This window comes from Aulonocara sp. 'chitande type north' Nkhata Bay, linkage group LG2 (assembly GCF_057382095.1).
Source record: "Aulonocara sp. 'chitande type north' Nkhata Bay isolate Kocher_YH1m ecotype deep benthic linkage group LG2, A_spYH_male_GT1.1, whole genome shotgun sequence".
NCBI classification, from domain to species: Eukaryota; Metazoa; Chordata; class Actinopteri; order Cichliformes; family Cichlidae; genus Aulonocara; species Aulonocara sp. 'chitande type north' Nkhata Bay.
The window spans coordinates 4467669-4494552 of NC_141345.1; the positions used below are offsets into that span (position 1 = coordinate 4467669).

General features: G+C 39.8%; 2 protein-coding genes across 8 annotated transcripts in view; both read right to left on the reverse strand.

Annotated features, from left to right (window-relative positions):
• Positions 1–6206: 6206 nt before the first annotated feature.
• rap2c (RAP2C, member of RAS oncogene family) lies at positions 6207–14506 on the reverse strand. The gene is made up of 3 exons (XM_086303155.1): positions 13562–14506; positions 12635–12920; positions 6207–7524 (listed from the first exon to the last, which is right to left on the reverse strand). The coding sequence occupies exons 1-2, from the start codon at positions 13832–13834 to the stop codon at positions 12642–12644; spliced, it is 552 nt and encodes a 183-aa protein (XP_086159281.1). The 5' UTR covers positions 13835–14506; the 3' UTR covers positions 6207–7524; positions 12635–12641.
• Positions 14507–16587: 2081 nt separating this feature from the next.
• mbnl3 (muscleblind-like splicing regulator 3) overlaps positions 16588–26884 on the reverse strand; it is a 36208-nt gene continuing 25911 nt past the window's right edge. For 4 of the 7 annotated variants that reach the window (XM_086303186.1, XM_086303195.1, XM_086303175.1 and 1 more), the window contains one exon: positions 16588–23230. In XM_086303186.1, the coding sequence (XP_086159312.1) occupies positions 23088–23230 (143 nt within the window). In that variant the 3' untranslated portion in view covers positions 16588–23087. The other 3 variants (XM_086303204.1, XM_086303215.1, XM_086303225.1) reach the window with 3 other exon arrangements.

A 26884-nucleotide genomic window follows, 5' to 3' on the forward strand; every position in this document is an offset into this window, starting at 1 on the left:
ACCAGAGGACAGTAAGGTGGCATGTAGAGTTACAGATATTACAACAAATGAGTGAAAATGTGGGGTTTTAGCCCAGACTTAAAAGCAGAGCTGAAGGATGCTCAACACAAATGTGGAGCAGCGACTGCAAAGACTGTCAGCTCTTTGTTTCACCTTGGAACATATTCATGAGATCTTGGCTTGTGGATCTGACAGACCTGGGAGCTGAATGAAAATGAAAAAGAAGGTAATATAAGCCGGGCTTGTTTATTAAGAGCCCTAAAAACAATCAGTGTGATATTAAAGTGAATTTTTAAATAGACAGACAGCCAGTGTAGCGAGGCCAAGACTGGAGTGATGTGCTCAAATTTTAAAGAGTTACATTAATTCAGAAATGAGCTTCCTCCGAAGGGTGGCTGGCCTCTCCCTTAGAGATAGGGTGAGAAGTTCGGCCATCTGGGAGGGGCTCAGAGTAGAGCCGCTGCTGCTCCACATCGAAAGGAGCCAGCTGAGGTGGTTCGGGCATCTGACAAGGATGCCTCCTGGGCGCCTCCTGGGTGAGCTGGGTGAGGTGTTCCGGGCATGTCCCACCAGGAGGAGGCCCCGGGGCAGACCCAGGACATGCTGGAGAGATTATATCTCTCGGCTGGCCTGGGAACGCCTTGGTGTTCCCCCGGATAAGCTGGAGGAGGTGGCTGGGGAGAGGGAGGTCTGGGCCTCTCTGCTTAGGCTGCTGTCCCCGCGACCCGGCCTCGGATAAAGCGGATGAAGATGGATGGATGGATACATTAATTCAAATGTGAAGTAATAAAGGCATGGACGACTGTTTCCAGATCATTTAAAGAAGGAAAGATTTGAGTTTGCTAATGGTTTTTAACTGGTAGCAGCTATTTTTTGACAACGGAACAAATTTGTTTGTCAAAGCGAAGCCCCGGATGAAAAATAATACCCAGGTCTTTTCCATGAGACTTTAAATATGGGATGAGATTACCTAAATTGCTGTCAAAAGCACTCCTAGATTTGGTAGGACCAAAGATGATAGCCTCAGTTTTGTCACTGTTTAACTGGAGGAAGTTAATTATCATCCTGCCTTTAATATCTTCACGACAGTCCAGTAAGAGCTGGTTTGTAGTTCTGGTTTAAATGATAACGTGCTGGGTTGTTACCAGGTGAACTCTGGCTGGAAGGCTGAGTCATTTGTTTTTGTTTCAGCTGTGTTTTTCCTGTGACAGGTCAAAGGGGTTGTTGTGAAATCTGATTAAACATCAGTGCAAACGGATTAAGCACCAGCTGGCCACACCTGAACAAGCTCCTGAAAGCTCAGCACACACTCATTGTGTAGCATCATAATGAATGCAGGACTGGTAGCTGCAGGCACACCTGGACTACTAATGATGAAAAGCTGCTGTCCATTTACTTCACTGTGGCTTTACAGTGAGCCCTGCCAGGTCTCTTTCACAGACATGGCACCAACAACACGGCTGGGCTCAAAGCTGTCCATGCTGCAACGACAACCATCAAATTCTCATACAGTACTGTATATTTCCACTTCAGTGGGCCAATTCCTGTAAATATGTTGTACTTTTTATGGGACATTGTAGGACAAATAGTCAAAATTACGTGACAGGAATAATGTTTATTGGTTAAAAATAACACAAAGACGTATGAATATACAGGCTTTGTTCATAAATAACTCCACTTGGTCACTTGAAGGGGCCATTCCAGCGGCCTTTACTTAACTCTCGACAGATCTTCTCCACGTCTGTTTGGGTCCCCCCACTTTCCTTTTTCTTTGTGGGTTCCCCTAACCCTTGTGACGTTGTCGAAAGGTTTTTCGAATTTTGTGGCCAATTCGGCCCCATTTTCTCTTCTTGATGTCTTGACCAACTGGGTTCTGTCTGGTTCTCTTCCACAGGTCTGTGTTCGAGATCTTCTCAGGCCATCTGATGTTGAGGATGTGTCGCAAGCACTTGTTGATGAAGATCTGTATCTTACTGGTAATGGTGTTGGTCACCCGCCATGTCTCGGACCCATACAGGAGGACTGCTTTCACATTGGTGTTGAAGATGCGGATCTTGCTGCGCTGAGATAAGGCTTTGGAGTTCCAGATGGGTCGCAGGATGTTGAATGCAAGCCTTGCTTTGTTGATCCAGCTCCTAACATCTTCATCTGCACTGCCATCACTGTTGACTACGCTTCCTAGGTAGACAACGCGGTCAGTTCCCATTAAGTCTTCTCCCTGTAGCTGCTGTGGATGTTTTTGTCGGTTGTTCAGCCGCATCACCTCTGTTTTTCTGACATTAATCTTCAGGACGGGCTTTTCTGCCTCTTCACTGAGCCGGGTAAGCTTGGACTGTGCATGTTGCTGCTTATGGGACAGAAGGCTGACGTCGTCTGCAAAATCCAGGTCCTTCAGCTGTTTGGTGAAGGTCCACTGGATACCGGTATTGCTGCCCTCTGTGGTTCTTCTCATGTCCAGTCCATGACGATCGGGAAGCTCGTCGGTGACTGCATGCAGCCTTGCCTCACTTCGTTTTTCACTGCGAAGTGGTTGGCCAGTTTTCAGTTGTGGATGATCTGGCAGGATGTCCCACAGAAGCGCATCAACATCATCCAAGAGCTATACGAAGGTATAGCTCTTGGATGATGTTGATGCGCTTCTGTGGGATTCCGTAGTGTTGCATCAGTTTCCAAATGGTCTCCCTGTCGACACTGTCGAAGGCTTTTTCAAAGTCGACGAAGATTGTGTACAAGGGAGACTGCCATTCGATAGACTGCTCGATGATGATGCGCAGAGTGGCGATGTGGTCTGTACATGATCTGTCTTGTCTAAATCCTGCCTGCTCTGATCTCAGTCTCTTGTCCAATGCCTCCTGCAGTCTCTCCAGGATGATTCTGGTCAACACCTTGCTGGGGATAGACAGCAGCATAATTCCTCGCCAGTTGCCAAACTGGGATAGATCGTCTTTCTTTGGGAGCTTCACCAGGTACCCAAGCTTCCAGTCAGAAGGCACTTGGCTCCTGTTCCCATATCTTCACTAAGAGAGGATGTAGCATCTCCACTGCTGCTGCCACGTCTGCCTTGAGAGCTTCTGGAAGGATGCCGTCAGGCCCCGGTGCCTTTCCATTGTTCAAGGACTTGATGGCTTTGGTGATCTCTGCCTTGGTTGGTGGATTGTAGTTACATGGACATTTTAATTGACAAAAAAGGTGGGCATGGGGGGGGGGGGTGTCACAAAGTCTCAGAAAAGCAGAAAGAGACCCTGTCCTATTTATTAAAAAAAAAAAATTAAAAAAAAAAAAAAAAAAAAAAAAAAAAAAAAAATGACAAAGGATGAACTGAAGCTCTGCCATCACGTAATGTCGCATACTGCTGTTTCTGATGTCATTTAAAAAAAAAAAAAAAAAAAAAAAAAAAAAAAGAAAAGCAGAAAGAGAAGTATAATGACATGGGAAGGGCATTCATGCTTTGAATAATTTGCTCACAAACATTCACCAAGTTATGAGTAGTGTTGGGTCTGTGTTTCCACAGGCTCCGCTGGTTTAGAGACTTATTCATCATGAGGAAAACAAGACAGTCAGCGATCGATCGATTTACTTGCAAGAAACGCACTTCGAATCTCATTACGAATGACCCCGGCGACGGGCTCCTCTCGCTGCCTTTTATTGAAAACGTTTACAATAAACAGTAGTACCTCCCCTCGTAAACCCAGGGGGTCAGGGACAAACAGGGACAAAGGCATGTCTTGATCCTATAGATTGAACTAAGACCTTACAAATTTAAGAAGCATAATGACAAACATCCAACAATTAGACTTAACAAGTAGGCTGACATAAACCGAAACATCACTGACATTAAAAACCAGTGCCAGCGACAATTTATGCCAAGTAGACTCTCCTGCAATGTAAAGCATCAAAGTGTGGGCGGCCTGTGGTGTAAAGACTTCCTGTACCTGGGGCATGCAGGTGTAGAGCAGCAAATGTGGTGACAAAGCTCTGCAGAGGCATCAGGGCACCAGCATAAAGCGACAAGCAGCAGCATCAAGGAGCTGAAGGTCAAGAGACATCCAGGAGTCCACACTTTGAGATCTCATGTGTACTGCATAAATCGTGCTGTATTTAGTGACCTAAAAGTTTACGGTTTTTGCTAAAGTTTTCTGTGAAGCTAAACAACCACAAAATCCTCTCACATCTGCTCAGGACCTTTTTAACCAATTCATGCTTCTTTTAAATCCAGAAGCAATAACACTTTTCAGGTCGCAGCACCTAAACTTCAGACTCTTTTCTTCCATGATGCACATCTGATGTGGGTGGAAAGACGAAAATTCTGATTTAGATGGTCGCAGTTGAACTTGTTTCTCATTCAGTGAATTTAAAAGACTCACTTTGTTTGTGGTAATCATGTTTTCATTTATGATGACACACTCCTGTTCCCTGTAGGCTGATGTGGTGTTTTTTGCTGTACTCACAGTGCAGATTGAGATAAACTCAGCAGGAAAACGGGACTTTAGTTTCCTTGAAGAGCTGAGATGAGCCTGCTGATTGTGAGACATCAGCGACCCCACACAGCAGCAGAAGCATCTGCCAGCTCAGTGCAGGATGCAGATTCAGTGTGCACCCAACAGCTCCACCTGACAGCCAAATAGCAGTAGCAATGAAGATGAGCCAGTTTTCTGCTGTGTGGGAAGTTGCAGCACCATCATGTGTGAAATCTGCAAGAAAAAAAAAACTCTGCAAATGGTGCGCACGCGCACACACAGATAACAAACTGCCAGGCTGGTGCACGAAAAAACAAACACATTAACAAGGAAATGGAAAGTGTGGCCTATTACTGGCAGTGTTTATTTTTAGACGATTAAAAGTTGGAACTCTTCTTGCTCGTTTACCAGAAACATCACAAAAGTTGTTGTGTGGGCCTTATTGGTGCACATGTCAGGTATGGTGTTAAAACCTGCATGCACTCATTTATGTATCAAGGTGCAGTAAAGAGGACCCAAGGCCCATTTTTTTCACGTTGACTACAAACCCCAGATATTGCTGGGAAACCTCGGTAGAGCTGATTTCAGGTACCGTGCACCTTTCACATAGTATGAACTGTCCTCACAGCAGAACTGAGGAGATCTTAAGCTCTTAGTTCTCTTTTAGGGAAACATAAAGCATCCTTAATATTTCTTGTTACTTTCATAAGTCGAGAAAATTAAACTCCATCTTTCTGTGTATATAAGCAGTCATGTGAAAAAATAAAGGTGTCTCTGTGCAGTGCTTGCTTTCCATTTCAGCCATTCTAATGTAGATTTGCTAGTGTGATTGGGATCACTGACCTATTGCATGACTCAACTTCGGCCAAGCTTTATCTGTCAGATGTCCTCACATTTGAGCATACTTTTATGTAGAGTTCATTTCATTTTCATTTATTTATTTCAGACTTTTAGTCACTGAGTCATTGAGCTGACTCAGTGACTAAAAGATGCCCAGGGCCTGTGGCTGGAAAATAAGTCCAGATCATCACCCCTCCACCACCATGCTTGACAGCTGGAATGAGGAAGAGAAACTGTAGTTCCTCTACTGGCCACTTGAGGGCGACTCCAAAAGAGACTCCCATGTTAATATGCCTAATTTTACAGCCTGGCCTCTGTGGATAATTCTCCCATTCATCACAGCTGCATGTCCTGACACAGGCAGTTGGATCAGATTGGGGTCTGCTAGGCCTCAGCTACTATTTTGAGCCATTAAACTGGACCTCTTTACTGTTTGTGTGCTGTTGGTGCCTTTTGGATCATTTCTGGATTATCTGACTAACATTACAGCTTCCTGGGAGGTACAGATCACGCAAGAAATTATTCTCCAGTTTTGATGAGTGAAATTAGCACTAATTAAATAATAAATACCCAGTTAATGGTAACCTCTGGCTCAAAATTATGCAGTGGTTCACGCACGCTATGTCCATATTTTATACCAAATTTGCATGACACATCTGACAAAGCACCAAATCACGTCTTACAAGGTGATCAAATACTTACATCACTAACTAAAATGTACATTTTTTGTAAATCTCCTAATAGTTTTGTTGAGAATTTAATTAAATTATTAAAATAAACCCACCAATTACATTATGGACTGCTGGTGAATTTAATAATTCAGCAATGACTTGTTTACCCTAGTGTATAAATGATCAAATCAGGGTTATTTAGTCAAGTAAAAGACAAAATTTGTGTCACATCACAAAAGCAGATTCCAGCATGTTTATTACCAAATGATGACAATTGTTATCTTCCAGGGGAAAAAAAAAAACAAACAAACAAAAGAAATATGAGGCCAAACGGGGTGCAACAGATATCTTAAGGCTCTGTTAAATTCTTAGCTTCAAAACAAAGATACAACATAGCATGTATCCCAAAAATGCACAGAAAGCAAATAACTAGTATAAGTTTAAAACTGGCTAGCCCGTGTCATTAGCTCTTAATAAATAGGTTACTATAAGAAAAAGAAGAATACAAAGTGAAATCTGATTAACTGTGTCAGAACTTCTTATTAATCCACATTTCAGAGGAAGTTATTTTTTTCTAAATGATAAGGAATCGGCGTCTCTGAATATTTAAAGTGACACGCGTCATGGAGTCAAACACAAATATGCACGCTGAACTTCCTGCAGTCGTTCCCCCCTCCCTCCAATAGAATAAAATAACAAAATAAAAAACTGCCCTCAAGAAAGCTGAAAATGGAAGACCGGCGTCCACGCAAGTCACACCTTGTAGAGACTGAAAACAGCAAAATGGCTCATCCACATCACTTCAAGTTGAATTAGCGGTAAAAAACATTTTCACTTTTGAGCGTGCGTGCTTTCAGATGAGTTTCACTGCCTCACACTACTGAAAAATTAAAAATAAGCATCACTGGTTTAATACAGTTATTCACCCTGCTGAGCTAAAAAAACAAAAACAAAAAAACCTCACGTTACTTTAATTTGTGTCAGTTTTACGGAATAAGATTTTCAAAATAAGATCAGCACAGTACACCAGGATGGGAAACTGGCTGAAGTAAGCATGCTTAAAAGTGAAAATTCTCCAATAATATGAAATAATTTTTTCAAATTCCAAACTTGAGACATAATACAAGGAATATTAAAGTATATAGTAATGATTTAAGCAGCTTTAAAAAGATGCTGCAACCTCACAACACTCCTGCTTTCAGGGATATTTCAGAAAAAAAAAAACCCCACACACACATAAAAAACAAAACAAAACAAAAAAACCCGAAAAGACGAATTCACAGGTGGCCGTTCGTAAAAGTCAGTCAGTACAACTTGATCCCGGGTCATCGCGAAGGCCGTTGAGGTTGCAGCAGAAACATCTTCTAACAGTTATGATATCAAAAATAGGACCGACGTCTTTCCTGTCAGATGCTCTGAGACAGGAAGTCAGAAACCACCTCAAGCAGAAACTTTGCCAGCTGCGGTAAGTTTTTAATCAGCAGGGTTGAAGTCAGGTTGTGCCCGCGTTAACGGATCATCAAAAAGCTTGAGGTGGATCCAGACAAATGATGAGTCTGTGAAACAGAAACACAGGAGGCCATTAGCTCAGGGTTTGTGAAGTTAAACGCAATGATTTTTAAGATCAAAGCATGTCAAAGTTATTATTTTCAAATACAAGTCAGAGTCATGTTTGGATTATTTAACAGTTTTTTATGCTTTTCTCTGCCATATGTAACGGTAAACTAAAGCTTCCCTGGTTTCTGGACTGCTGCTCAGACAAAATGTACAAATAAAAGTCATTGACGGCAAACGTCTCCTTACTAACAATCCTTATGATGCTTTAAATCCACTAAGGATATGGCATAAAGTATTCCATGTCCGAGGTGCATAAAGAAAATGGTTTTCTCTCAAACTTAAAAACTCTGTGCACAATAAAAAACACAAAAACAAGAAAACAAAAAACTGTTTGGATTACTGTCCAGTGAATTTCTTCCAGTGTACTGCAGCCTGCTGGACCCAAAATGGCTGCCCTCATACTGGATTATTTTTGTTTAAACATAATAAAATTTGCTCATGTAGCTTATTAACCTACTTTCTTAAACGAATTTGAATCCTGGAGTGCAACAGTATTGACTGTTCTTAGGTATATTTCTTCTTTATTTGTAATACACGCAGGGTTACATCCTCCTGCAGGTCAATGCCCAAACAGAACGATGTTTAAGGAACGCTACGGTTTGTGTGATAAAATCAAGTTGTGGATAAAAACTGATACTCACATGGCGGTATTTTGAGTTGCGTTTACTGTGTACACGGTAATGCTCGATGTTTTATTTTTAAATTACTGAGTTTTGCGGTTTAAGGAAAGGAAATTCGTAAAGCTTGCAACTGATGCTTAAAGGTTACAGTGAAGTTACAGTACTGAGAAAAAGTATTTGCCCCTGCTCTCTCTTTTGTTTCTTTTTTCCACATTTACAGGTTTCAGATCATCAAACAAATGTTAATATTGGAAAAAGATAACCCAAGTAAAATACAAATAGCAGCTTTTAATGATTTCATATATTATGGAAAACTAACCCAAACTACCTGACCCCATGTGAAAACGTAATTGTCCTCTAATTATAAGAGCTAGTCACAGCAAGAACTGCAATCAAGTGTTTGCCATAACTGGCATTGAGTCTTTCATATCCCTTTGGAGGAATTCTGGCCCACTCTTCTTTACAGAACTATTTTAATTCACTAATACTTTTTGAGGGTTTCAAGTATAAATAGTCTAAGGTCATACCAAAGCATCTCAATTTGATTTAAGCCCATTCAGAGGTGGACTTATCTCATTGTGCTGCTGCATAACCAGGGATGGGAATTGATAAGAATTTAGTGATTCAGATTCCATTATCCATATCATTTACTGATTGATTCCTTATCGATTCAATTCTTACTGATAGTGCTGTGTGGTTAAATGTTTGTGCATGTTGGAGGCTTTTCCTGTCTTTGATGTGTTGGTGGACATTAAAAACAAATAATGTATTACATATATTATGCAGAACACTTTGAGGAAGTAATTTGACACATTACTTTCGCGTTTCTCAGTAAAATGACCTGAAACATACCATCTCATAATTACCATTTAACAACATAAACCTCAGGCTACAGTCCCACGCATCAGCACAAGTCCCTATCCTAATGAATGGACAATAAGCCGGGCTTAATTGGCAGGCAAGAAACTGAAATACTGGGAAAAGGTTCTCAATTCCCATCCCAATTTAAAACCCAAATGATTTTGAGCTTCAAAGCATGATCTGATGGCAGGATATTCTTCAGGTTTTTTTGTTTCTGTTTTTGTAGCGAGCAGAGTTCTCCATCAATTACATCAAGTCATCCAAGTCCTGAAGCAGCAAAGCAGCCCCAAAGCATCACATTATCACCACCATGTTTGGCTGTTGATACAATGTTCTTTTTATGAAATGCTGTGTTAGTTCTCCACCTAATGTGAGCTTAAAATATTTCTGTTACATTTGTTTTTAGCCAAACACAAATCAAGCCTTTGGGTTTGTTTTGTTCATCGGTGGCTTTTGTCTCTTTCTTATTTCTGAATCATGAACTCTGACATTTATTGCAGGAAGTGAGGCCTAAAGTTCTTTAGATGTTCTGAGTTCTTTTGTGACCTCTTGGATTAGTTGTTGATGCACTCTTGGGAGTAATTTTGGTAGGTCATCCACTGCTGGTAATGTGCACTGCAGTTCTCTATATTTATGGATTATGACTCTCAATATGATTCAGTGGAGTTCCAAAGCCTTAGAAATTGCTTTTTAACTCTTTCCATACTAAGAGATGTCAATGTTTCTAATCAGTTTGAGTTTCTTTAACTCACAGTAGAGCTGGGCGATAGAACGATAACGATATGTATCGCGATATAACTTTTACTCGATAGAGAAATTAAGCTATCGCGATAGACCTCGCCGCTCTCGTCCTCTTAAAAAAAAAAAAAAAAAAAAAAAGGTCAGCCAATCTAAATTAAGTAGCGCAGAGCCGAACCAATCACAGCCGCAGCGTCACGTCGCGTGACTTGTTACGTACAGCACAAGTGCCAAGCCGCACGTGGGTTTGTTTGGGATGGAGCCAGCGCGTAATGGAGGAAATGAGTGTGCCGACTAGAAAAATCAACCGAGCGTGACCGAAGAGAAAACAGATGATGGTTCCAACGCCGGAGAGATTGTCGAACGGAAGAGCCATAGAAGTTCCGTAGTGTGAAGGTATTTCGGCTATTTCAAGTCTGACAAAAAACAGAGTAGCGTGCACTGTAAATTGTGCCGAAAACAAGTCTGGAAATACAATAAACTGGTGCATGCGTCACACTGTGCGCCACGTTATTGTTTCGGTGAAATGAATTTCTACAATACTGTTTCTGTTAATTGTACTCTCTGCAGTGTTTAAATGCTTACATATATACACACAGTTACTGTCCCTCCACACATACGACTCGGTTCTGCTTCTATGCCCCAGCTTTGTTTACTTTTTCCCACCGAGGCTTCTAGACTTCTGATTGGCCAACATTTCTGCACGGTTAGGAATCTAGCGCCACCTGCTGCTTTGGCATGTTCATAACAGCGTTTTCCTTCATTTCTGCCTTTATGTGTGGACGGGATTATTTTTTAAAACGAAAACGGAAAATCTCCGTTTTCAAAAATACCCGTGTACGTGTGGACGTAGCCTCAGTCTCTGACTGGAAGCGCTAATTCGTCATTCGGCTTTTGTCAGACTAAAGTAACTGTTAAAACTGTTTGAAAAGCTCAGCTATACAACAAGGAGAGATTGAGAATTTCCTTTTAGTTCTCAGTTTATTTGATATTGACAAAAGTTAGTCAGTTTTGTCTGTTCTTCTGTAAAACAAACTAAGATTTATTTTTAGAATTAATATTTTGTTTCTAAGTGGAATTGACAATTTAGTCTGTTTTGTTTGTTCTGTTTTGAAACTTAAACGCTTTAGCGGCTGCCTTTTGTGTAGTTTGCAATATTTGCCTTTATTTATCTGAAAAAGTCTCATGTTCCTTAAGTACATCTACCCTGTTGAACTTATTATGGGAAATAAATATTTAAATAAAAACAAGCTGCTGATTATTTCACATTTTACTTGTGAGCAACAGCACATTTAAATCTTACAAATATAGTTATTTGGCTTATATCGTGATAGATATCGTTATCGCCTGAAATGAAAAAAACATATCGTGATATGAAAAAATCTCATATCGCCCAGCTCTAACTCACAGCACGACGTGTTGCTTTTTGAGTTAATTTAGCCTACTTCACTTTGTTAGACATGTTCTCGTTAAGTGATTTCCTGATTCAACATGTCTGGTAGGGTGTACTAGTGAAACTGAACTTACCCCCTGTGAATTAATCACAGTTAATTCGTGATTTTGGATAGATCTTTTCCCATAATAAAAAACTCTATTTTGTTTTTACTTGGGTTATCTAATATTAAATTTTGTTTGATCTGGCAATTTCTTAACTTTGCTGCAGAATGACAACAGCAGGCACTCTCTTTCTACAGTAGTAACAATATCTGCAGCATTCTCAAGAGAGGCGCATCATTTATTTTACTACATTTATTTATGCCCCAAAACGCATTTATGATACTGTTGTGCATTTAGCTAGCAGTATATAATATAAAAAAAAAAATCCCAGTGAGCCAACAGATCAGACATTTTAAATTATAAATACGTAATAAATTAAAATGTCTGATCTGTTGGCTCACTGGGATTTTTTTAAAACACTGAGCTGGGGATCCACTGATCTAATAACTGGATCAGATAGCGTTCCAGTCTTAACTCAAAAATTTGGAATGCACATCTGTGCCTGCTGTCTACAGAAGCATCTATTAAACTCAGCTGTATGTTTTGTTCTGTGTTTACTTCTAGCGTGAAAATGTGAAGTACTTCAAAAAACGTAATCTACCGTGTTGATGGACTCAAAGAAAATCCAAAGGGTTTAAGGATTACTTATTATTGATTATCTGACACATTTTGGATCCTGAACTTCACAGATGTCATCATTAGTTAAAAACTTAAAAGTCCAAATTAAAGGTACTGATGGAGAATCAACCTCATATATCACCATAAGATGACAATGAATTAACAGAGTAATGATTAAAGGTTTAGCACTCAGAATTTTTAAAGCAGCCATCTTTATTTTCTTGTTTTAATTTGAGACTAAATGACCGGCGAGAATCCTACAGCTGCATAAGATTTAAAAGGCTGGTGGGTTTTAAACCGCGGTTGCATCTCTCACAGAATCTAAACTGAACTTCCTGTTTTGGAACATAAATTATTTTTCAGGATGTCACATTTTCCTCTTTCTGCGACTCGCCTCATAGGACCATCTGCTTCATTGCCCCCTGCTCTTCCTCCCGGCCCTGAGCATTCAGACAGTTGCATTCTTCATGCTGCATACTTTCTGCGATCTTATGATAACAAGATAAACCAAACAGTTTGCCCAGAGCAGCACCACCCACTCTTCTTTCTCACTTCCAGCCGAATCTCTCTCTCCCTCACACTGCACTCAAAACACCACACAGTCTTGTGAACCGTCTCTACAGGGACATTTTATCACATTTCGTAAAAATAGTAAGGGGCCAACTGTGCTGTGTGTCCAGAGCATGGGTACAGCCCTGCTAGATGATGTCCCTACCTTTTCCTCACTGTACCACGCAGGCTGTGCAGCACTGTTCCTGCTTCTCTGGCAGCGAGGAGTAATTCATCTGCCGGACAATCTCTGCAAACAGCTCATCCACCATCGTCTTGCTCTTGGCAGAGGTTTCGATAAAAGGGCAGCCCCACTCTTGAGCCAAAGCCCGTCCATCTGATCCGGCCACCTCACGCTCAGACTCCAGGTCGACTTTGTTACCAACCAGAATCAGCGGCACCTTCTCAAAGCGCTTCACTCGCACTATTTGGTCTCGCATTGGTCTGATGTCCTTAAAAATTGAGAAAAATAAGAAGTGTGAGATATTGAAATTTAAACAAAACAAAAAATTAATCATCAAGCAGATGCGAACTTTGGTTATTTCTCAATAGGCACAATTTCTTCATGATGCAAACATTTAATTACGATTTTTCTGGCTCAAAACTGGTCACATTGTTGAGGTAAAGCTTTGTTTTACCCAGCAGACATTCGTGAATTTTCATGAAAGTTTTGGAAATATGCAAATATATATTTTACGGTTGCTAAACATTTCCTTTTGGGAAGGCCAAAACTTCTTTTCACATCTAGTTAAAGCACTTTTATTTATTGGTACTTCAAAAGTAATTATCCATTAAATACCGAGTGCTAATATTGAAGGCTCTAAAATATCAGGACGTGGGATGACTATTTTCTTTAGTAGACCTGGTTCATAGTTATCTAAGCTTTCTTATGCACTGTTTGTTTTCTGTGTGGTGCCATCCTTCAACAAATGAGTGCTATATGGAGATATTGGGGGTCCAAATGAGCCCTAGCCTTCACATTTTAATCTCGATAATGTGGCTTGTAGCATTCCCTGCATGAGAAGTATGAATCACAGCCTGATTAACCACATACGGTTGCAGATTTCAGGTGTGTGTGGTGCATCTGGGGTACCTGGAAAGACTGCTGGTTGACCAGGCTGTAGACCAGGATGAAGCCCTGTCCGTTCTTGATGTACAGGTCTCTCATGGACGCGAACTGCTCCGTCCCCGCCGTGTCCAGGATCTCCAGCACGGAGGGCGACGAGTCCACCTCGATCTCCTTCCGGTAGAAGTCCTCGATGGTCGGGTCATATTTCTCGATAAAAGTGCCGGTGACAAACTGCACGGTGAGCGCGGATTTCCCGACGCCGCCGCTGCCCAGCACGACAACTTTGTATTCTTTCATTGGGGCGGTCAAGGCGGGCTAACTCAGCAGCTAACGACTGCTATACTCGCTCCACAAACATTTATCAGGCCTTTACGAGAGCTAACGAGAGAAGCCACAAAAGTTAGACGATATACAATAACCCCCCTCATTCACATAAACAGTTCAACCGCTCATACTTGGGTTTTTCTACGTTTTCCAGCTAGTGAGACAGTAAAAGTTGATGTCCGGCAACTCCGGCGTTAGCTAGCGTTAAAGCTAGCTCGCGCCTGGCTGAATTCCCGCTGTGCCATCCTCGCGCTTTCAGTCGTTAGATCGATGTGATTCACCACAAGCGCCGGCGTTGGTCAGTGAACTTGTTGTCTACTGACGGCAGGTCACGGTGGTACACATTAGACCCTCACCCCAAACCGCATGACAGTCCCCACAGCAGCCCGCCGGTATCGCCGCAGCGTTGACTGCGTCCTTCCCTTAGTCCGGGCCTGGTTCTGGTTCCGGCCCAGCCCGGCGCCCTAGCAACCGGGCCCGTTATCGACGCAGACTCAGTGTTATAATCCCACCGTCCATTGGCTACAGTTTATTACTGATCCGGTATATATGTGACTGTGTACAGGGTGGGTTCTGCTTCAGAAAGAAAGGCTTTTTTTTCAACCATCTGATTTCCTGGAGCTAACAACCTGTTTCCGCTAACGAGAATCAGACTTCCGCTGCGACGGTTTTCATAATAAAAGCACACAAAACGTTACAGAAAATTACGATTTTTCGTTTCTAACATCCATCCAGGTTTTCCACTTAGCCAATTCTGGGTCGCGGGGACTTGATCATGTTCTTTCCTTGATATTTATTTATTTATTTAAATACAGTACTGTGCAAATGCCTTGAGACACCCCTTATTCCTTTAAATTAGTTTTTTTTAAATGCGCCCTCTCCAGGCTTTTTGAAGAAAATCTTTTTTCCTTTTCACTCATTTTCAGTCCAGTCCTTGTACCTGACCATTTTCAGATGACAATTTAAAAAAAATGTTTTACACTGACGTTTGAGTCATTCAAACAAGTGATGAGCTAGTTTTATGTCCACACACAATAGACAGTTTGTTACATTTCAGTTTTATTACAGTTTAGTTGAATACACAATAATAATAATAATGATAATTGCTAACCTACATATTTAGCGATTTATCATGCAGACCTATCTTATTCACACAAGTTATCTAAATGAGCAGATTGTTGTCACATGAAGTGGTTTCATTTATTTTCCCGCAGTTACACACTATCCTCCAGGGGATTAGCTTCACTGATGCATAAGTGTGGGTTAGTTCACAATGTGAAAAACACCAAGACTGGACGTTGTGAGCAAAGACTGGTTTAATGTGCAATCACAATGTTGCCGTTATATGAAGGAAGAATTTGTTTAAAGAAACAGCCACAAAATGAATCAGCTACAGGTCCATCTTGACCATTTCTCCGTGTTACTGAGGATGTCACACTCAGAGGTTGCAGTCTTACATCAGCAGCATAAGGAAGCTGGTCAACCTCACTTCCTCTGAGAGCAGTTTCGATTCCTGTTTTTATATGTATATTTGGGTGAAGTTCTCTGAATAGCTTTACTATAGTGCTTTTAACTGCAATAGATTAAGTTAGTGGTCTGCTAATTCAGATTAATTCTGCATACTGAAGACAGTGACTCTCTACAGTGCAGTTAATTTCAAAACTGCATCATTCATCACACTTTGCACTCTGTTATCTAAGAAACTTTAATTTCATCTGGTTTTTGCCATACTGTCTTTAGTAAGCCATTTTGCATTTTTTATTGTAATGCATAGTCATATTACCTCATTATATTTGAGTTAATTTATTTTTTAGATAATTAAGATAATTGTTTGATCCTGTTTTATTTAATTTTATTGAGCTATAGACTATTTTATTCATTTAAACTATATGTTGTTGGGCAGATCATTAGGTATGCCTTTAAACTCCTCAATCAACACAAATATTTAATCAGCCAATAACATGGCAGCAACTCAGTGTATTGACATGTTGAGTTCAAATTGAGCATCAAAATAGGGAAGAATTGTGATTTAAGGAACTTTGAAAATGGCATGAATGGGATGGTCTGAGTATTTCAGAAACTGTGGATCTAGTGGGATTTTCCCACAAAATCACCGGGTTTACAGAGCATGGTTTTCTGAGGGAAAATGCCTTGTTGATACCTGAGGTCAGAGGAGAATGGTGAGACTATGTCAAGCTGATAAGGGTCAACAGTAATTCGTTACAACCAAGGAGGAAGAGCATCTGTGAACCCAGATGAGCTGCAGCAGCAGAAGTCCACATCAGGTGCCAGTATTGTCAGCTAAGAACAGGAAACTGAGGCCACGATTTGAGGCTACAACATTTCTGAGGAATGTTTCCAGTTCCCAGTACTGGCAAGGTGTACCTAACAAATTGTCCAGTGTGTCTATACCCTATGCTTGAATAAATTTAACCCCATAATATTTTCATCTTGATCCCAATGACCTGATTTCTCTTTTGTGAAAGGTTAAAAGGTCTTTCCTGGGTGCCAAAACACTTTATATACAGATAAGCCCCTGAGATGCATGTGTGTTATTGTAGTCTTAGTTATTAACAGTTGTTGCATAAAGCGGTCCTTTAAGGCCATATATGCACATTTAGGGGCATTACCAGATGTTCAGGGTGTACGTTGTGGTTTGTATACTTCTTTTGCTGTATTTGTATGTCTGCAATGAAAGAGACAAAAAGAAAAAACACACAAGAGGATCACAATGAAGTGTTTTATTTAAGGTCAAACAGAAATTGCAGAACTAATCATAGGCACAGTAACTTACTCATAATTAGCTATACACTGCAAAATATATTGGCATGTAGCACAGCAGCACATACAAGCACCACAAGCAGAAAACAGAGTGAAACAAAGAAACAGCAGTCACGTTCAAGTCTGCCCAAGAGTGTCAGAGTTTTTTATGGCTTAGTCCTGAACAGTCTTTGGCCCTCATCATCTTCCACGGGGGTGTCGTTCAGTCGGCGATTGTACCCAATTTAAAAAATAAGTTGTGGACTCAACAGAGGATGTAATTAAATTGATATGATTGGCACACGCTCAGTTCACGTGGCGGTTTTAGTCATTGAGATGTAGAACCTAAAAGTCCAGTTTGCACATTAAAGGCACAATCACAACTAAAATGAATCGTAACAATACAGTGATTTAAAACCCACAGCATGTACTTAAACTGGGACAGCAATGATGAGGGGAGCTGGTGAGTCAGTAGAGACGCTTTGGTGAGTTGTGGGTACACGTCGTTCAGAGACCCGTCCCTGCTCACAAACTCTTTGAAGTCAATATTCAACAGTCAGAGGGCTGTGAACCGATTCTCCAGGATGACTCAGTCAGTTCAACACTAGGAGAAGTGCCATGGCAACAAAATCGCTGGCTTTGGGGGCAAATAAAGAGGATCACATGTTCAAATCAGCAGAACCAGAGTCATGTGAGGATGCTGCTGCTGCTGGGAGAGGAAAATATTGGAAAAGCCGTTTGTTTGCAATTTAGTCTAAAATCCTGAGGAGAATTCAGATTTATTGTTGTTTTGGTTAATGACAAGAAACAGGAGAGTTTAAAAAAATTACAAAATGACAGAGATGAAGGAGAATTTAAATCTCTGTTCCTCTGTGGTCAGATTTAATATCGGCTCCTATTTTGTTTTTTTCCAGCCTGCAGATGGAGCTACTCTGTGCTTTATTTCGGTGCTTTACTGGAGAGAGGAATGTGTCTGCATGTCATCTGCTCAGATTAGGTTCTTACATATGATCCACCTCTCCTGTTTGATGTCAGGGTCGCATATTATTAAACCACAGAGGATCAATCAACTGAAGTGAACTGAAAAAAAATAGCTTTATAAAGCAAATCATTTGTAGTTTACAGCTAGGCAGTGCCATGCTTAGCAAAGAACAGGGCTCTAGCAACAAACAAAAGGGCAGATGTAAGAAAACAATAGACATATCGTTAACAATATATTGATTAGATTTTTTTTAATTGACTCTTTTATCTGTATTTATTCAAAATAAATTTTGAGTATTCTGACATAGTTATGTACATAAGTGCAAACAAGGTGAACATCACACATTCGTATACACCTCAGTGAGGATCGACATCACCCAGCACAGCTGGGCAGTAAGAGACCTCGAGACCACCTTCTTGGCCAAAACCTGAGCCAGATCTCTCGGTCTGTAGGAGGCAAACGGCAAAAACCGCTCGCCTCCACAGAAAAAAAGATCTTCCAGTTAGTCCAAGGGTCTCTTTACCTCCCTGACAGATGTTTGCTCTAAAAGCCAGAGTTCATTCCTATTTCTCAAAAACACCATGTACAAGAAGAAAAAACCTAAATATAAAATGAACGTCAAATAAACAAAACAAAATAAATGGCTGACCTCCCCTAAGGACCTTTGGATATTACAAGGATTAAAGTTTTTTCAATCACGTTGCAACAAGACAAACTAATAATTAGACATTCCCTTTTCGGATAGGTTAGTGCTGTATGTCATCTCAATTATTGTGGAAAAAAAATCACTATTAGGATAATAAAAAGGTAGCCATGTTGTCATTTTGTTGCCATAGCAACAGCAACTATTACCATTAACAATGACTCCATCATTGTGTACAAACGATTTTCATATCATAATGTTTTTCATATTGGTCTACACAAACTATTAACTACATATAAATGATTTTTTTGTTGTCATTATTGTTATTATTATTTTCATGCCGCGTTTTTTTTTTTTTTTCAGAAAAAAAAATCTTACATTTATTACATTTTCATACACAGCTGTGACATATGATCGAGGATTAAGGCCCTTTGTTTGTATTCTCAGGACTGAGTTAACTGTGTCCACATGCTGAAGGATCTGATCACAGGACAGCGAAGATCAGAGCTCTGCACACGTTGAACAGTTATGATTCAGGACCGTGTGGGGAAAAAAAATTACAACCAGGCCCAAAGGTAATCAAGTACAAGAGAATGAATGAGGGAACAAAATTAAGAGGTAAAAACATTGTTTGTATTTTTTTTTTTCTCATGGTGCTCCACAATCCTCAAATTAATACACTCTTGAGCCTTAATAGATACATTTAAATGTATTTAAAAACCTCAAATGCCCTCGAGAGGCACAGTTTATTAATCAAGTATTCTGTTTTTCCAGCTGGACAGTGAAGGCATACTGATGATAGGGGTAGGGTCACTTAAGGAGGGGATTGGCTGGACGAAGCTAGTCTTTAGAAAAAGGGACCTGTCTGGACATTCTGATCATCAGGTTCATAGAGACAGCTATGAGCCTACATACTGTTTGATCCACCATGCAGATAAAAAGTCAGCTATACTTTAAAAAATACTTTATTCAACTATTTTGGGAGATACACTTATTCACAAGATTTTATATCACTCTTATGTCTGTATAGTAAATATGAAGCTTAAATCAGCTGTATGGGGCACTAGCCTGTTTCCATACAAAGTGGAGCTACACAGATAAATTAACAGGTATTAGGTTATTACAAATAAGGTGTCCTCTAAAAGTATGTAAACTGAAATAGATATTTTAAACCTCAGTTTTAGCATTTTAGGATGAAAGCATTGCATGAGATAAAATACAGACTGGCTTTAGCTTTTATTATGTGCTATTTAATACACAAACAGCACAGAAATAGATAGTTATGCATCTTGATATTTGTAGACCAGTTCAGTAGCGTTTACTTTAGGCTACCTTTTCGCTGTTCAGTCAACATGCTTTCATATGGCTTCTGATGTAGAGGATCTGTGGATTTGTTCTCTGCTCGGTCTGTTTGACCTCAGCACAGCCTCTGATACTGTCGACCATGATACTTTCCTTAGTAGACCTATGGTTTCCATTTGACTAACCTTCTTCTTATTTATCTGCAAGGCTCAGATAAATGCGAGGCTCAATCCTGAGCCAGCTGGCATCATTCAGGGTTTTTCAGAAGTTTCTTATCGTTTCTATGCAGATGACATTTACTTATACGTCTATCATTTTCTATTATATTTTATTGTGATTTTTCACAGTTTTTATTTATTTTACACTATTTTTTGCCAAGCACTTTATAACTTCATTTCTGTGACAAGTGCTTTTATAAATAAACTTTACTTATATACTATATAAGAGCTAAAGCCACCTACTGTTTTGTCTCATTTTTGTGCTTTAATAGCAACTTCAGATGCACAAATTATCCAATAATATCTGTTAACGCACTTATAGAGGGCACTCTATTCTTGTTTAAGTTGGCTTAAGTTATTACAAACATTACACAGTTTGTCCAAAAGCTAACTTTTAGTTATCTAAAAGGTGTAAACACCTTCCATGCAAGACTGCACATTTAATCTTTAAAATGGATATAAAGAGGGCACTCTGTAGTTTTATAGATGTTTTCCTCCTGTAATTATTTCTTCATGGACAGTTTACAATCCATCTGGGTTATATTGCTGGTTGCCTGGCAACCTCACAGTTCACAAGCAGTCACGATGTGTAATGCGGTTGTTTTTGCACAACTGTTTATTAAGGTGTGCTGGCCTTTTCTCTGTGTTAACTAGCAGCTCTTTCCAGCTTAGTATTAGCACAGAAACATAAGAGCAGCTCAGATCTTCTGTCTTTAAAAAAAAGTAAGCAGATATGTGTACTTTTTCTTAAACTGCCACAAATATGCCATTTGGGGCATTTAGGTGGTCAGGAGGGAAAAGCTTTTACACGCCCAAAATGAGGGTTAATCCCAGGATTATACCTGGTGCTGAACTTGCAGCTCTGGCTGGGTGGGTTTTCTGCACAGTTATGTCTCCACAAAGCCTTTCTACACCAAAAGTTAACAGAATCAGGGCTGCAGTACTGGGACAAGGGAAATACATGTGAGAAAAAAGGTAGCATGCTGACTTTCTGCCTAATGAGAATATGCTTTGTTTATAGTGCTTTGGATACTACAGAGGGTAGGGGTAGAAAAACTGACTAGCAATAAATGGTACTGAAATGTACCTGAATTGTGTACATTTGTACTTCAAAGAGTACAGCAGTCTGCTCTACCTTTTCTGACAGTGAAAGATATTTCTAAAAGTAGTCACACCACCCATTAACATTAAATATAAATCTATATAACAATACACATACTTTAATATGTCTTAACACAGTTTCATCATGGTACCTACAGTATGTGACCTCTGAAATAGTCTATATAGAGTGAACCATTACATTTCAGCATGCCTGTCTTTTAGAAGGGCATGTGTAAAGTTTTTGCATTAGATACATTCACGACACATTAACATTATTTAAAATGAATAATGTTCAATGGGAGATGTGTAATATCTGCAGCATTTACATCTAACCAAATATGTGATCCATCGTCTTTTCTGACACACGTATGTATGCACACAACTCTCTGATTTATTTCCTTACATTGACAGTAAGACAGCACAGCTGTCTCAGAGAAGAAACTGATACAAATGTGATTTCATATTATAATAATGTACCAAATAACACATCTGTCTTTGAGCACTGGTCTGGTCTTACAGTGTACTGACAGTTTTGTTTGAGGAGACTTGAAAGAGGCACATTTGAATTTGGATATAAGTGATTTCAGCCCAGTTTCCAAAGCTGTTAAGTTCATTTTTTTGTATACACCTACAAAGCAATTCCTTACACACTTGAAAGTCCCCCCCAATTTTTTTTTCACCATCAGACATCAAGCATGAGAATTGTTCATCCTTTTCTACAACTTGATTCTGGTTATAAGAATATTTAGAGTCTCGTCATTTTTGACAAACAGGACAGCAGTAGAAAGACATGACATTTTAAAGTCAGACAGGACATTTTCAAGTTCGAAGCTTTCTCCCTGCAGAACCATAAAACATAAAAATCTTGTGCCACTTATTTAGTCCAAAAGCCACATTAAACAAACAGCCTTTTGAAATACATCTCTGCATTAGAGAGGGAAACATTTATTTGGAGGATTTATCCAGATATTGCATTAAACGGGCAGTTCCTTGCATATACCGCAGACTTTAGGCACAACAAAAGGAAACCGATCTCGCTTCCATCTTGTGCAATAACTGACATCAGGTGTAAAAGTTTAAGTGGCATTTACAGGCGAGCTGAACACACACAGAATCGGTTTCAAAGAGTGTTCAGGTTTCAAATCACAGAGGAAACAGGATGAACCTTTCCTTTTTTAGTCGTTACACAGTTACCCATCACAAAAGAAACACAATCACTGATCGGAAATCACGATTCAAGAAACTTCACAGCTCAGGTTTATCAGTTTTGATGATTGGAGCTGTCTGGTCTATTACTGGAGAGTACTATACAGAGAGGGGCCCTTACATAGAGAACATAACCTCAGCTGCTTTAAGGCAGTTTATTTAACACATCCTAAAGATATCCCTCATCCCATCTTCTTTATAAGAAGTAATTACATACTAAGTTACTTTCACCCAGTCTACATTTTTCAATAAAACAGGGGGGGCGAATCATTCATTGCATTTAGGAAACTCTAATATACATTTTAAGAGGCATTTGCTGTAACCAGTAGACTTTATCCCAATAGCAGCTACAGGCTAATACACTCTATTTACGTAACTAATTCTTCTTTGAATTATTTTTGGGACACTAAGTCTCCTCTGCAGCTGAGCAGAAAAAATCAAAGGCACAAACAAATGAACAACAACCCCTTACTGACGTATCACCGGGCAAAATGAGACCATGATGACAGACTGAGCGGTACACGTCGTACAACACAAACGTCACATTTGCACTCATCTTGAAACGTAAACGTGACATGATATGAAACACTCTTTCACTTTGACAGCCCGTCATGGTTGGAGACCGGCAGCTGGTCCGTCTGAATTTTCTACAATGAACTTCTCAGAGTTTCTTACTTTGGAACAGTCAAATGTGTTGGGTGGCCTCATGTGATGGCTCCGACCCATAAAGGGCATTTAGTCTTGAATATATATGTGTGTGTGTGTGTTTATGTGTGTGCACATGTGCTGCACTTTTAAGGTGTGGGCATGTATGGCTGTAAGGACGAGGGAGCTCTATTGCTCGCCCCGATCAAGTCAGTATGCATCAGGGTGGCTGCTTTAAAGCAACGGTAATACGTCCAGGTCTGTATTGCATGAACCATCGCAGCTCTCTTACGTTCACAACATGATATCAGTCGGTGTGCACTGTGGGCGAGGCACATGTTTGCTGCAGTGCTCGGGGTTTATGGGACTTTAACTGGGGTTTCGGGAAAGGCTTACTGAGTTTAGTGCCACAGGAGCTGCCACCAGCAGTTTGGGGACGGGGCAGAAATGGGTTTCCATGGGAATGCACTGGAGCTCCACCGGATCTGAAGTCAGAAGCTCCGAGGGGTCTACTGGAAGAGAGAGAGGGGGGGAAGAGGAGGAGGAGGAGCTGTGAGTTCTTACAGACACAAACATATGCAGGCAAACCTCTGTAGCAGATTATTTTATACTGATATCTGTGCTTAATTATAATGATCTTTTAAAATTATGGGCAAAGCAAATAGTCAAGTTAGCACTGAGGTTGTTTTTATAGATGTTAATGCTGAACGTGTGTTATCACCTCACTTTACACCTTTGCTTGTTTGAATCTTCACGTCAAAAAGAGAGAGGGTTGGGTGTAACATCTCAGGAAGGAAAGTTTACAAAATCTGTGATACCTAGTCGACTAGTTATGCACTCATCCATAGTAGCAGCAGGTTAGTTCAAAATCATGGACTGGTATGATGCTGGTAAACCGAAAGAATGCAAATTTAGTTCATTTCAGGTAAATTCCATTAAAGCTGCATAGTAGAGTCGAGCCACATGTGATTTCATCTTAAATGTGAAACATTTTTTCCTGCTGGTTTTGAAATTAAAAATCCCCATCATGTTTCGTAAAAATCAAAGCAAACGGACTTCTGTTTTAGCTGTAAGTAAACAACAAAAAGCAGCAAACACCACCAGTCAAAGGATTTTAGAGCGCTCTCATTTTTATACATATTAAGGGAAATTACATTGTGTAATATCTCAGTGCACTCTGAGTAAATAATGGTAATGGTTAATCCTTCAGTTTGTGCAAGCTCTTAAATCAAAGTGATGTTTTTATTGCTAAAATATCAAATTTACTGCTTTACAAAAAAACAGAAAGAATTAGTAAAGCACATTATTGTTTTTTGATCGAGATGGTAAATTACAGCTATTTACTAGTTTTGGTGGTTGAATGCTATCTAACGCTTGATTAAGTGTGCTGGCTCAAATTCGGGAATAAAAACGTGAATTCAGTTTGTTGTTTGCCAAATAAATAAAAACATAATTTTTAGTTTTAAGCAAGTTTTTGACAGATTTCTAAAATATTTGTGCTTTTTTTTGGTGTTTTGTCAGGTGGTCTAACAAATTTGTGAAGCACTGTGGCCACTTTCAGTTGTTTCCTTATTCACGAGAGGTCACCACAGCAGGTAGCTTTAATTTGGCAGATTTTCTACTCTGGATCCCCTTCCTGATGCAGCCCCAAAGGGATCTGGATCTCCTCCTGGGATCAAACCGGGACTCCTTCACTTGTTAGGTGGGCTCTGGGCTTTAATTTCAGTGATCACTGGGACATAAAAGAAAACACACATAAAGAATGAAGAGGCAAATTTGATAAAAAAAAACTGCTTAAAATTTTGTGCCAAAATTAAGGTTTAACAAGCATTTTTCATCTTTTTGTGTTGTGGATTTTTTTTTGTCACATATCTCTTGTAACGTCTGTGTTGTACCGGTCTTTCCACAGTGGCGCACACATCAATGCACTTGCGGGTTGACCTGTCTGGTTAATCGAAGTTAAACTCTCTGTCCAGTTTGTTTCTTCAGAAATTTCAGGTCTTTGTGCTGCTGTGGGATAAACTGCAGACCCAGATTGCTTCAACTCTGTATTATATTTGATACACAAGTTTTTGTGAGTTTTTGAAATGTCTGCATCGTCAGTGTTGTTTTATTCTCTCTCAAAAACAAAATGTTTTAAGCAATAAAACATACCACATATAGCAAATTGATATTTATTTTCTTTTTTAATTTGTCAGAAGGTTCAATAAACGCTCCAGTTTCAAAAAGAATAAAACATTTCTGGCCATTTTTCACAGTTCAGGATTTTCAGGGCCAACGGTGCATCAGAGGGTGTAGATTGTTCCTGTACAGACCAAGGGTTTCTAGTATTTGAGAAAAGTTGGGACACTTACGGGTGAATTTATTAACTTCCAGAGCTGCAGGAAAGCTGTAGTTCAACCAGTTTTCTTAAACTTAGACTTATTTTTTAATAAATTTACACATTTTTCTTTTCCTTTTTCCTTTGCTGGTGACCTGCTGACCTTCGTACCATTCAAGTTTATTAGAAATTTAAATAATGAGGGTGCCCTAAATCATTTGACTGGTAGGTTGTATCCAAGCAAATTAAGTAACTGTTTGGCTGCAAACATTTATTTTTATATGATATATATTTTTTAACAGAGATGAGAGCTGGCATGCTTTAATGCCAGGCCACATACTGCACACAGTAACGACTGAGACAGACATGATGTGATTCAACACCAAACAAAGACACTCAGATGAAAACAGTTGTCAATTTCAAGATTCCTCTCAAAACGAGTTGTTTTCATTTGCTCGCATCATAAGAAACAGAAACGTGAGGAGAGATGAAATGTGAAGATAACACGTGACACTACGGGCAGACAGTGAAAAGGACTGAGATCCTACAGAGCTAAAATCAAAAGAGGACTGAAATGAAAGAGCAAACCTGATTCGAGGCGGCAGATTCAGCGAAAGGAACATTGGTGACTGGGGTCGAGGCCGACGAAACAGTGGAGGTGGTGGCACCGTGCATCATGGGAACTTTTATTCGGGCGAGTCAGACGAAAGACAGAGGACGAGGATATGGGCGGGGAGGAGGGAAGGGGAGGGGAGGGGAAGGGAGGGGGAACAGGAATGATATGGTTACCATGGCAAAATGTGTAGGATCAAAAGTCATGGCACAAGTCAAGTGATATTGCCAGGATGAATTTGAACAAGTACCAGGACACATGCAAACAAAATCAGAGATAAAAGGAGAAAAAAATACATATTTAAATAGCTGACAGGATACAAAATAAAAAAAAATTAATTGCTCACCAACAAAATGGCAGTTAAACAAACAAAGCAATACACAGTCATACAATCTAATCAGACTGGAGTATCTGATAATTGTATTGAATGGACGGAGCATGTGTATGGAAAGAGCAAATGATCCATAAGAAATACTTTTATTCCTTTCGATTACAATGGAAGAGAAATCCTGAGAATTTAGTGATTTAATGGCAATCATATTTTATCGTTGCTCTGAAGTCCTGAGCTGAAGGTGCTAAAGACTGAAAGTACTGGTCCATTTTTATCCTCATTTGAGTCGCTTTTTATTATTATTATTATTATTACTAACTAAACAAAAGGCACTGGAACAAATCAAAGTTTAGTTGACTACTTGCAAAGACCAACAAGTCTGAAAACAGCACACATCTTGTCTAAGATGTATAATACTATTAAGATTCTCAATTGGTGTGTGTCAGACCAACCAAACTCACATATATGAACATAAGCCTGAAATATGTACACAAAACATGCACTGTGCTATTGTCCATCATCATACACAGCACAGCTGTGGCTCTGCAGCAACATTAGAAAGCATCTCTCACACCCAGAGGCGATAAGGTCATCGTCTCACTGCTCCACAGAAACATATAGTTGATTCATACCTTGAGCTGAAGCTTTTCAGCATAAACAAGAACTGAATTTGTCACATTTAATCTAATATGTTGCTTTTAATTGCACTTTTATCAATGTAACTTTAAAAGGGTTTTTTTATATTGACTTTGTATTGTCTCCGGCATGATCAGTTACTTGATTGTTGTGTTTTCCTTGACCTGTCACCCTGGACAGGATGTGCACTTCTGTAATCTATGGCAGGATGCAGGACAGTGACAACATCCACTTGTGGATTCATTATACAATAGATCGGCACTGTG

What these genes read in the sequence shown, in the direction of transcription:
- rap2c (XM_086303155.1), bottom strand. Translation starts at nt 13,834, where the DNA reads ATGAAAGAATACAAAGTTGTCGTGCTGGGCAGCGGCGGCGTCGGGAAA. An exon ending in TCAACCAGCAGTCTTTCCAG is followed by an intron (nt 12,921 to 13,561) that starts GTACCCCAGATG and finishes TCAATTTTTAAG; the next exon opens with GACATCAGACCAATGCGAGA.